The sequence below is a fragment of the Borostomias antarcticus genome (assembly GCF_949987555.1).
Source record: "Borostomias antarcticus genome assembly, chromosome: 8".
In the NCBI taxonomy this organism is placed as follows: domain Eukaryota; kingdom Metazoa; phylum Chordata; class Actinopteri; order Stomiiformes; family Stomiidae; genus Borostomias; species Borostomias antarcticus.
Window position 1 is genome coordinate 19851063 of NC_140241.1, and position 12500 is coordinate 19863562.

General features: G+C 47.4%; 2 protein-coding genes across 2 annotated transcripts in view; one reads left to right on the forward strand and one right to left on the reverse strand.

Moving 5' to 3' along the window:
• The first annotated feature begins 362 nt into the window (after positions 1-362).
• Positions 363-5119, forward strand: wbp1 (WW domain binding protein 1). The gene is made up of 4 exons (XM_084442318.1): positions 363-481; positions 1433-1535; positions 1951-2118; positions 2205-5119. Exons 1-4 carry the CDS (start codon positions 419-421, stop codon positions 2735-2737), a joined length of 867 nt encoding a protein of 288 aa, XP_084298444.1. The 5' UTR covers positions 363-418; the 3' UTR covers positions 2738-5119.
• Positions 5120-12413: 7294 nt separating this feature from the next.
• Positions 12414-12500, reverse strand: part of lman2la (lectin, mannose-binding 2-like a) — a gene marked incomplete at both ends in the record, with an annotated part of 5082 nt that continues 4995 nt past the window's right edge. The window contains one exon of the mRNA XM_084442319.1: positions 12414-12500. This exon is cut by the window's right edge and continues 56 nt beyond it. Within this exon, the coding sequence (XP_084298445.1) occupies positions 12414-12500 (87 nt within the window).

A 12500-nucleotide genomic window follows, 5' to 3' on the forward strand; every position in this document is an offset into this window, starting at 1 on the left:
CAGTGTCACATAACTATACAAATTGCCAGTAACGTTACTTCAGTGAATTATCTGATACACATTCAATGACAGCATCCTCAAATGCATGTTCTTGTGTTGGCATGCTCAAATAGCACTACAATAAATTAAAAGCAAAACAATTCTGTGATCTAATCGTGTCATGGTTTCAAATGGTTTTACAGTTTGTGTACACTGTAACAATTTTTACTTAAAATTCCTGTTGAGCTCTGCATGACACAACACCGCCTTCCAGTGGCTGGTGCAAAACCGGCTGTTCCTGGCCAGTGTGATCATTGGACGTCTTCCGACTAGGGGACAAACATGTCGAGTACGTAACGTTTGGAATTAATTGTTCATTTAAGTTCAGGATCAACTACTATATGATTCCAGTCGCGTCAACGGCCAACAACCCAGAAAGATGCCACAGAAAACACTGGGATCCCTTGTAGGTTTGCTTTGTGCTGGGACCTGTTTGGTACAGGTAAGCTGACGGTCGGAGCTCATGGCGCGGCAGGCGCTTTCACTCGAGGCCGTGGTCGCAGCTGGGAGCAGGCCTTCTATTGTGCGTTTTTGTTTTCCCCACAAAGCCAGAGGAACTTGGGGCACGGCTCGCTAACTAGCTCTGCCCCCAACTTTGAGTGACGTAAATTTAGCCAATAATAGATGTTGGTATTCAGCTACAACAGTGTTTATTTCTTAAATAAATACATTGTTTAACCCTCAAATTCATGATATGCCTCCCGTTGACTCACTTTGAAAGCTGTCATCGCGACTACCCGGCTTGTTTTCTGGTTTCTGTAACTACGGCGTAGGATGCCGAGTTAGCATAGGGTATTGGTGATGACAAAAACTTTGCTAGACAGAAAGAGAAAGAAGATAGACGTTACTAGCTGGGTGGCTCTAGATATCATCTTTGTTTCATTATGCTAGTATGTGTAAATAGCTAATCGTAGGCAGTGGGCAAAGCCGTATAACCCCCCAACCGGTATAACCCCCCAACCGTTTTCAGCTGGATTTTGACATGACATATTCTTTTATTAGCTAACTGTTAGCGGTATTGCATTAGTAGTACTATAATTTTAGTCTTTGGTTAAGAATGCTCTCTCCCTTGGGTTTGAAATGTTATTGAGATGAGCGAAGTGTTGATGGTGTTTTGAGTTGAACAGTCAACCCCCCAAGCCCCTCCGACGCCTGCTTCTTTACTTTGATACGAGTAGAAGGCGTCACAGCGGGGCTACCGCACTCCCGAAGTAATGGATCTTGTTGTCCTGCTAGTAGCTAGCAGTAGCTACTACTCTTACCCAACAGTCTATACACGACGAGTGCCACCGTTTTACTTCGAAAGCTTTATGCCAACACACCTAACGTCTATCAGCCCTGTGTTGTGTAATATGTATTGTATTAATCACGTTTGTATCCTGTTTGTGTTCAGGGGAAGGAGTTCTGTTTTGGAGTGAACAATGAGCAATACCGCTGTGAGATGGGGTATTGCTGTGGAGAGACAGAGTGCTGCACCTACTACTATGAGCTGTGGTGTATGTCCTGATTGTTCTTCTTTCTCTTCCTCTTCCCTTCTCACCCCTCTCTTAGCCTCTTTCTGCCGCTCTGCTATGTAGCTACAGTGTTCTTCAATTTACACACTTGTTGTACCACCGCCAGACCCACTACAACTGAATATTACCCCCCCCTCCCCCAATATGACATGTTGAGTTTTACTTCTGAAATCCACAACTTTGAGAGAATAAAGTAATAAAGTAAAAATTTGGCAGAGACATAGCCTAGCTCAGTCATGTTCAGTATTGGAGCGTGATGAAGGAAATGCCAGTGAGTGAGTCTGTCGGATCTTGGTCATACCGGGCCCTAATTAGGTCATATGGGTCTGGTCGTGCTCTTGGTTGTATATTGGACTGTGATGAAAGCCGTGTGGCTGTGGTGTCTTTTCCTGCGCAGGGTTCTGGCTGGTTTGGACCCTCATCATCATGCTGAGCTGCTGCTGTGCTTACCGGCACCGCCGGGTCAAGATGCGCCTGCAGCAGGAGCAGCGGCAGCGCGAGATCAGCCTCATGGCCTATCAGGGCGCCTCTAGCTCCTTCATCTCCCCCCCACCCCTCAACCTGAGTGAGTATCATCCGTCCGGGTCGACCCGTCCGATGGGGGGCGATGGCTCCACAGCCGACTGACCCACATCTACGCTATCTCTCCAGGGTTCTGGAACGACTGCAAGCTTCCTGACTACGAAGAGGTGGTGGGCCACCCTCCGACCCCGCCCCCGCCCTACTCTGAGACCCCGCCCGAGACGACGCCCGCCCCCCTGCAGCCAGCCCCCTGCCAACCAGAGGCCACCGTGATACTAGAACCTCCGGTGGAGGAGGAGGAGCCGAGGGCGGAGCCGGCCTCCACGTCGTCGGCCGACCAGGAAGCTGCGTCGGCCGGGCCCGGCCGGTCGGAACGGCAGGGGGAGGAGGAGGCGGAAGTCCCGTTGGAGGAGGAGGACGAGGAGGAGGAACTGGAGCTGGTGACACGTCACCGGCATGTGACGGGCGACTCGGGGATCGAGGTGTGTGTGTGCCGTCTGGACGTGGAGGACGGCTCCGGGCCGGAGGAGGAGGAGAGGGTCTGCCAGGGCGGAGGGGGGGACTGCTGCTCCCAGCACCACCACGCCATCAGACATAAAGATCGCAAACCCGAGTCCCCTGGCCACGCCCCCGGCACCAGCTCTGGAGACCGCCTGGTCTGAGCCCCGCCTACCAGCCAGCCAACTGACCAACCAGAGCTGCCGATGCTGCTGGGTCCAGGCTTTTGTGACGTACAGTAGGAGAGCACTTGTTATTGTCATCATTATTGTCAGAGGCCACCAGGATACACCTGCAAGACTCTGCTAATTAACCAGGTTGTTTTGTGGTCGTTAGAATAGGTTACGTTTGAATACATTATGACCTTCATAACAACAATGATGATGACGACAAACAAGTGGCTCTTAGTCAAGGATGAAGATTTATTTGTTTTGTGGCTAGTCTAATGGTTGAATTCTTTAGTACCTGTTAATGGTTCCTTTGCTTTTTTTAGTGTTAGCCGTGGGTGCGAGCGAAAGGCCAATGCTCTTTATGATGGGAGGGACTGAGATAACAAGCAAGATCAGAATTGGCCATTTCCAGGCTGACGCCACCTCTCTCCTGACTCACCCCCCCCCCCTTCCCCCCAAGCTATTTCCGCTGGTCTTTTGACATTTGACAACACCACCCCCCCCCACATCCCCAACAGTCAGGGGCCAAAAACACAGAAGATAATGCTCTACAGACCATAAAGACTCCGGCCAGGGATAATACTCCACACGCTGGCTCATCCTTGTTTTTCCAAAGCTGTGTGTGTAATCTAGGGCACAGCTGCACGCTGATGTCACCTCTGAGGTCATCGGACCGCCTGCGTCTCCTTCCCCTCGCAGAGCGCCAGGGGCTGTTTGCATCGTCCACAAGAGGAGGAGAGTAGAGGTTAGGAAAGGGGGAATGACTCTCTCTCTCCCTCAGGACTGGTCTTGATATCATCGTACCCCTCCGCCGGACTGGTCTTGATATCATCGTACCCCTCCGCCAGACTTGTCTTGATATCATCGTACCCCTCCACCGATGCCCCCCATCCCTCTCTTCGGCCCTCATGTCTCCATCACCGGTCCTGTGGTCAACCCTTGGCCAGACAGCCTGGTATTGAATGGCCTGGGTCAGGACTAATTGATCTCCGCTTTCACTGGCAGCTAATAGTCAACACAAGACTGCCTGTGACATTCTCCCATAACTGCCTGCAACTTGGTGTCTATAAAAAGCCTCCATGTGTGTGTGTGTGTGTTTGTGTGTGTGAGTGAGGGGTGGACTTACCCATTAGGCAAAGGTAGGCAATTGCCATGGGCCCGCAACCTACAAAGGGCCCCATAATCACCCCATAACCATAGTTAATTATTTTTATTAACTTTTCGCTAATAATTATTTATTTTTAACAATCCATACACTAAATGGCGTCAGAATGCTGAATTCATGAGTGTCTCCGTCAGGACTGGAAGAGAAGCTAACTCAACTCAAAGTAGTTATCGTCCTCACATCTTGTTATATATCAGCAGTATTGCTATCTTTAGTAGATGGGCTAGTATCAGTGCAATGCTCTCCATCCAGCCAGTAAACATACCAGTAGAGCTGTTAAATTAGGATTGAAAAGGGTGGAGAACAAGGGATGTTTAACACCCCATGTCTGTGTCTGCCTTAGGCCCCAAAATGGCTAAATCCGCCCGTGTGTGTGCGTGTGTGTGTGCGCGTGTGTGTATGTGTGTGTGTGGTCACTCCCAGCCTTGAGGTGATATAATTGTGTGGTCAGCAGCATGTCAGCAACTGACCGTCTCTCCCACAACGAGGCAGTGTTTGCGTTCGATGTGAAAAACAAGTTGAGACCAGAGGAGCATCAGCGGTGTTGGCGATTGTCTCATGAACATTTCATAGTATTAACTGTACTTAAAAAAGAAAAAAAAAAAATCCCTGCTTTAGTCTATGCCACTATAATCAATATTAACAGCAACAAAGCTCTTAACAGGGGCTGTGGGAGTGTATAGTGAGTGTGTGATGTTTTATAGGACAGTGTGTGTGTGGGGGGGGTTGGATTTAGTATATCCTCAAAAGTGCCCTGGCACCTGGTGTATAGCACACTCACACACAACTCGGCAAGCTTTAGACCACTTTTTGTAACTAAAAAAAGCACTGGGTACTTGCATCTAGTTGTGTGTGTGTGTGTGTGTGTGTGTAGATGTGTTCATTTATTTGCTTACGATGTTTTCTTCTTGATGTGAAACACTCCTAGTTGATTGGCTCTAGGCTCAACCGACCAATGACTGCTGTTTTGATCCGGCCTGAGTCAGACACGCGCGGGCGCCTCCCCTGTGTTGTGGGAGGCTGGGAGCTCACCGAGGTTTAAGTATAGACACCCCGTATCTAGTTTCATCATGTTGTTGTGACTCTGCACCCGGGCCCTAGGCCGTAGGAGTGTGAGGGGTGGGTTTGGTTTGCATACTTCCTCGGCCCTCCAGTGTGAAACCCTGTCACAGGAGCAGTGCGAGAAATTAGCGGTGGTATTTTCCATTGGTGTGGGGAGGCACAGGGGTGTGAGGAGGGTGGGGAGGGACAGGGGTGTGAGGAGGGTGGGGAGGGACAGGGGTGTGAGGAGGGTTGGGGGAGGGACAGGGGTGTGAGGAGGGGTGGGGAGGGACAGGGGTGTGAGGAGGGTGGGTGGGGAGGGACGGGTGTGAGGAGGGACGGGTGTGAGGAGGGTTGGGGGAGGGACAGGGGTATGAGGAGGGTTGGGGGAGGGACAGGGGTATGAGGAGGGTTGGGGGAGGGACAGGGGTGTGAGGAGGGTTGGGGGAGGGACAGGGGTATGAGGAGGGTGGGGAGGGACAGGGGTGTGAGGAGGGTGGGGAGGGACAGGGGTGTGAGGAGGGTTGGGGGAGGGTCAAGGGTGTGAGGAGTGTTGCGGGTGTCTTGGCCGTGGCCGCCTCGTTGGCGCAGCTGCACACACTGTTGTGATACCCGCATGCTCCTCCCGGTGACGTGTGTGGCCTCTCGCCGTGTCGTGGGGAGGCGTGGCGGCAGAATCGGGTGTCGTGCGGAGTCAAGTGCATGTGATATGTGCAAAACACACCTCGGAGAGAGGCACAACAACGTCCAAGTGCTTTGGTTGTGTGTGTGTGGAGACCACTTAGCTTGTGGATTTGAACTGCGGCTTAAAAAGGCTATGTAGTGGTGGAGGGTTTGCTTTCTTGTGTAGTTTGAAACAAAGAGCAAATGGGTTTCAAAATATTGTTCGACATAAACAAAAGGTGTCTTGAACCTTGTACTGTTTATAGAAATAACCGATTTGAAGTCGTCAGGCTCCCATGGTTGTGTTTCTTCCAGGTAGTCCTGATTCACAGTCGCACTGCACAGTTTAGCACATTATGTCATATTGATGTGATTCCAGACACGCTAAACGTTTTTCCAGGCTTTGTGAAGATCTGTTGCGCTGATAGGCCTCCAGGGACACAGCCAATCACACGCGAGGACCCTCGACACATTTTTAATAAGACGCCACATGCCTTCGGTAGGTTGCGATGAAGAGAGCAGAGCAGCACAATGACACGGGGCTAGTGTGAGTGGAGGTGGTACTTCTTTCGATACACTGGCTGTAGAAATGCCTTACTGAAGCATGTTTGGTAGAGTTAGTAGATAGGGTCTGATTGGCTAGATGAATTAGCCATCATTGTGAGTTCCCGCCGGTTTGAAGCATGGTTGTTTTGAAGTAGGCCCAGTCTAGTGGGCGAGAGCCTCGGCCCGCCACGCGACGGCTGACTATGATAGGATGTGCTTTAGAGTTTCCGCCGCCGTGAGAGCGCCGAAGCTCTAGGACCCGAGGCCTCAGAGATGAATAGTCGTCAGAATTGTGTATGAAGTTCCTACTGTATGTTAGGTTAGCTGTGATCATGTTGACAAGTCCCCACTCCCCTGTCTGTAGTCATTGCATTTATCTCTCAAGAACTTCATCCAAGTGAGGCTAGTTGTTGATCTTTAAACTGATGTGAAAGCATGTTATATGAGCGCCAGGAAGAAAAACAAAATCATCTCTTATTCCCTGTGTGCTTTTGGACTGGGTGTTTTGGCGGTTCCTTGTCACTTAGGATATTGCTTTGGATCGTTGGGGAAATAAATAAACCCAATAGTAAATGTTTTGTAGATGCTTTAAGTGCATTGGTTTGTATGATATGTAGAACTAGACGACTGAGGACGATGAAGTGGGGGGGGTTGTTGCTGGTGTTTGGGGGGGGGGGTCCAGATCATTGCTTACTCTTATTTACTGGGGGCACGATCATTGCCAAACAAATTTGTCTCTGGCTCTCACATGTTTACCTGGATAAAGGGCTAATCAGTCAATCATGGACAAACATTCATCCATATCTCTGCTCTGTACACCTCGTAAACCCCAGTTATAGAAACGCACTATCTGAACATACAGGCTCATTGTCTCTGCATCATTTTGGTCGTGCTTATGATGCGTGCGTGGATGAAACCTCGTATATGATTGAATACCTTTCCATTCATAGGCTCTCCTTGCCTTTTTCTGTGTGAGTGGTTGTTCACAGAGGTTAGTGGTGCTCTTATCTCCCTCTCCGTCTCCCTCTCCCTCCCTCTCTCTCTCTAATCCCCTGTGTGCTCCGCAGAGGTACACCAGGTACACCACTAGAGGTTCAGCTCCAGGTTGAGTGTGCGCTCGCTAACGAGCCAGCTAGCCACGGGCGTGGCGCAGGTCTGGCCCCGTCGCCTCCCTGCGGATCATGATTCCACTTCCCCTTGAGGGCCTGAGCTTGGTAACAGAAACTGTACTGTAGCAACCCACACCAACAATAAATAAAACCCACACCAACAATAAATAAAACCCACACCAACAATAAATAAAACCCACACCAACAAGAATGTTTTTGGTGACGGGGGGTCCCAGGGGGTCCCAGTCCAGATGGAGATGTTGCTACCAAAACGATGAATACAACAGCATCCCACATGGACACTGTCTGGCCATGTGTACAACTATTCTTTTGTTACCATATTAGGTCCATCTTTGTAAAAACCCGTGCCATCAATTCACAAATGTTCCACGCCGTTTGATTTACCGCGCTCCCCTTCCTCCCCCACTTCTATCGGGTCACTTCCTGAAGTGTGTTTTTATTTATGCTTCGCACATCTGTATTCTACTGTACTCTACTGTACTCTACTGTACCAAATTAGGCTATGCAAAAAACATAACCCCACTGACGTATGCTGCAATAACTCTCTTGTGTGTCTGTGGTCCCAGTACAAGCAATATTATCCTCAGTACTTCACACTGTACCGTTGGTATGCATGTGTGTCTTTTAAGAAAACCATATAAAATATCGAAGTTGTATTGCTACTACTACTACGGTGTGTTTTGTATGTATGCTTTGGAAGTAAATGTGTGTACATGTCTGCATGTGTCTGTGTCAGGGGAGGGGGTCCAGTTGAAAAGCCATTTAGTTCATATACTCTGTTTTATTAGTCCATTGTGACATGGTGGATAGTTTGCTGTCATTCTACTCTGCCAAGAGTAATACTCACGCTTACTTACTATGGAGATAAAAACAAATTGTTTGTGTAAGCTGAAGGAGAGTTGAATTCAATGCTTTTGTTGAATTTATTACTATTTAATCCTTACATTTTCTTTCTTTTGTGGGTAACTTTGCCACTTCCATCTCCTGTGTGTTGTTGCTGTTAGGATGCATTGGTTGTCTTTGTAAACAGCTACTCAAATGTCATAGTTTTTCATCCAGAGGACTTTTCAGTGACTGAAATACCTAACTGTTGCCTTTTTATCTTCAACGATCCTCGATTACCTGACCTGTGATGTATCTGGGATGAGGGGTGAGAACTGATACAAGTATGGAATACAGCAGATGTAAACCTAATGGTGATTGGCTGAGTGGAGACGTTGATCAGGTCCTCCTATTGGCTGTTGAAGGTGTGTTTAGGTTCCATCTCAGCTAACCTAGCCCAGAGTGTCTTAGCTGAGACCAAGGCAACAATGTACTCACACCACCACCCCAATGAACAAGGATTCTCTGCTAACTAAACTGTAAACCCAGATGTTTCTTGCATTTCTTCGAAACCATAGATAATGTCAAGCGGATGTAGGTGTTGTGGTTGATTTGTGTGTGGATTTTTTTTTTTTTTTGCCAAAACAAAAAAAATATCCATGCTTGAGAAGAAAAAGCAGGCGTGCAGAAACACAGACCCTTGCGCTGTCTTCTCCCCCCCTAAGATCAAGCCAAAAAAAGGTGAAATGATTAAAAAAAAAGCACTGAAATGTGTGGTACATTTGATGCTTTGGTTCAGAATGGGCTGTGCTGTGTTCTCTTGGGTCATCATTTGTATTTTATTTTTATAATAAAACCACATAAACATGGCACTCAAACCAAGGTCCTATCTTTCTGTCTTTTTTGTTCTTAGTCTTTTTGTTCAGTTCTTCTATCGACTTAGGGACAAAATGGCTACCAACTTCTGTTAGTGGTATTGTTATTCAGCTGATACAGTAGGGGGGACTCTTAGCCCTCGCTAACGTCCTACCCTCACTAGCCCCCTACCCTCCCTAACCCTCTACCCTCGCTAACCCCCTACCCTCCCTAACCCCCTACCCTCCCTAACCCTCTACCCTCACTAACCCTCTACCCTGGCTAACCCCCTACCCTGGCTAACCCCCTACCATGGCTAACCCCCTACCCTCCCTAACCCTCTACCCTCGCTAACCCCCTACACTCGCTAACCCCCTACCCTCGCTAACCCCCTACCCTCGCTAGCCCCCTACCCTCCCTAACCCTCTACCCTCGCTAACCCTCTACCCTCGCTAACCCCCTACCCTCGCTAACCCCCTACCCTCACTAACCCCCTACCCTCGCTAACCCTCTACCCTGGCTAACCCTGTACCCTCGCTAACCCTCTACCCTCGCTAACCCCCTACCCTCCCTAACCCTCTACCCTCGCTAACCCTCTACCCTCGCTAACCCCCTACCCTCGCTAACCCTCTACCCTCGCTAACCCCCTACCCTCGCTAACCCCCTACCCTCGCTAAAATTACTTGGACAAGTATTGTTTTACAAGCTATACAAAGGAATATGTTGCATGGATAATATGTTGCCTATAGAAAGCACATTGTACACCATCATGTAGGTCTGTCACATGGTATATCCTACTGTACACTGACATCACAGCCAGATGACCTTAGTGTAAAATACAGTCAGTGCTACCGATGACAAGGTTGATCACACATGGACTGCTACCACAGACTATGATTATGCTAGACACTATAATACCCTGAGATTATAATCTAGACTGTACTTCTTGGAAAGATATTAGAGGTTATCTCTGTGAAATTAACATACTTTGTCTCCTGAACAACTGTTCAAGCAGCGAAAGAAACCATGAGCATCAGCGAAGGACTCCTGGTCTTTATTGGGTGGGGTGCGCATCGTACAGTAGAACATCAACAAAGTAAACAGTCCTGTATCTTTTGGATAGGAAAGATAGGAACATGTTCCTACTGTACAGTTTCACAACAAGACAGAAGGCACTCATCAAATGAGAGGGCGAAGGTTAAATAAGAGTACAAATGTACCATAGGAGCGCCCCATGTCACATACTAATGAAAGCTACCATGCTGTTTTTTGTCTAATATAAAATGTGTACTTCCGTCAAGCCTAGCTCAGTACGGGTCAAATGCTCAGATCTACCCTTCAGTGGATTGGAATATCGCCTGGAACATCATATTGGATTGTGTTAACTATTTCCCCTGAACAAACTACTCGTGATGTTCAGGACGTCCACTTGTCCTTCCTTACCAGTGTTCAGAGGAGGAGGTTAGATTCCATAGACCCAGTCTGAGGGGACACCATTCAGGTTCACCCACCAGGCTTCTCTGGGATCAGGACACAGACAATTATATGGACCATATGGACAATTATATGATATGGATCAGTGTGTCTGCAATAAAAATTATATAATTATAGAAAAAATAAATAACTTGATGAAAGGGTATTTTCATGTTTGGATGAATTGCCAGAAATAATAAGGTTTCAAGCACTTCTGACGACAGGCAGACACCATGAGAGGTAGGGAAGCATCACTGTGTCAAGTCACATTGGCCCTTTGCTGATCAGAGCAGGACAAACCTCACACCCACCCATACTGTATGAATCTAGTTAGCATGTGCAAGGGGTGTGTACATTAAATAGCATAAGAAATCTGACAATTGTAATTAGAAACAAAAGTTAATTATGTTAAGACAAGATACAGTAAGAACAACAAAATATAACAGGCAACTTAAAGTCCGATTTGAAACAAAAATAAATAAAATCTTGAAATCATCCCAAGTTTCTTAATGACTACATGCAACACAGTAAGAGAGTTCTTTCCTTTACTGTTGCACAGTTAAAAACAACTAGGGCTTTGACAGTGGTAGGACATAAGTATTATATTCATAAAACAATGACTTCTAGGAGCATGCATACGACAATGACGTCTGCACATCCAGTTTGACACACTACTGTAGCAGCACAGGTGGATGAACGCCTAAAACCACGCGTCTTTCAAACTAAAACCACGCGTCTTTCAAACTAAAAGCACGCCGCGATTCATTGAAATGGTTAGAACCGATTTGGAACACGTTGAAAGCAAGAGCCTGTCAAGATAATAAAAGGCATAATATTTACTCCTCCTACACAACGAGATTGATAAGAGGTTTTCTGCTGAGTCTAGTCCACTTTTTCCTGTTCTTAAGCTATTCCCAGTGCCAGGACACATATGGTCAGACTCTAGGAGTAGAGAAGACCAGGTGCAAACAGTAAAAGCCAACTAGGCACTGATGCACAGATGTATAAGGAAGTAAGACTGAACTATGTATAGAATCCAGCCACACCGTGACTATAAAGATGGGACAAACTCAATGCTATGTGGTCCGATCTGAGCACTGAATCTATGGTGTATCTGTGACTGACCCAGGATCCTGTCTGCTGTTATACTCTGAATGGGGTGTGTCTCTGTGACTGACCCAGGATCCTGTCTGCTGTTATACTCTGAATGGAGTGTGTCTGTGACTGAACCAGGATCTGTCTGCTGTTGGACTCAATCAATCTTGAGTCTGATCTACAATTCTGTTCTGGCGTACTCCTTCCTCTCAGCATTGACTCTTCAATACCAATCATCCATCATTCATCAGAGATGCATCAATTAGCTGGTGGAGAGGCCGTTGGTCTGGTCTTTGGCTCAGGCATCCTAGTCACAGGAGCTGGTTGTGTGGATTGTTGAGTAAAAAGACCTACGACATTGTTATGCTTATGAAAATAGACATCAAAACGACTGTAAGGACAACCGTCTAAATAATCTGCGTCTGTAATAGAATACAGCAAAAACATTATCTAGACCTCCATAGGACCAGCATAGTCAGCAAAAAATACTTCTCTTCATCTAGATCTCCTCTACATCAACACATATATTCTTTATATAGCTGTAAATATCGTATGTATATAAGGCCTGGTTGGTGTCCATAGATCTTCACCTTGTGTCTTTACTGATGGACAGAGTCAGCGTGACTTTGTTGTCGTATTCAAAATACATCCAGAGTTCAGTCTTTCTCTGTAGTCCTAGTATATAGTATATATCTGTAGTCCTAGTATATAGTATATATCTCAGTCTCTGTCTGTGGCTCAGTGCACCTTTTGTCTCCAGACAGCAGTAGTTGCAACGATCTCTCCTTCTCCCTCCCTCTCTCTCTCACCTCTCTCTCTCTCTCCCTCTCCCTCTCCCTCTCCCTCTCTCTCTCTCCCTCTCTCTCTCTCTCCCTCTCTCTCAGTAGAAGCGCTTGCGGCGGTTCTCGCTCCAGTGGCTGTAGACGACCAGGCTCACCACGATGAGGATGAGGAGGCCCAGCATGGA

Coding starts and splice junctions, on each gene's coding strand:
- wbp1 (XM_084442318.1), top strand. CDS start 419: ATGCCACAGAAAACACTGGGATCCCTTGTAGGTTTGCTTTGTGCTGGG. Junction 1,536..1,950: donor CTACTACTATGAGCTGTGGT/GTATGTCCTGAT, acceptor TTTCCTGCGCAG/GGTTCTGGCTGGTTTGGACC. Junction 2,119..2,204: donor CCCCCCACCCCTCAACCTGA/GTGAGTATCATC, acceptor CTATCTCTCCAG/GGTTCTGGAACGACTGCAAG.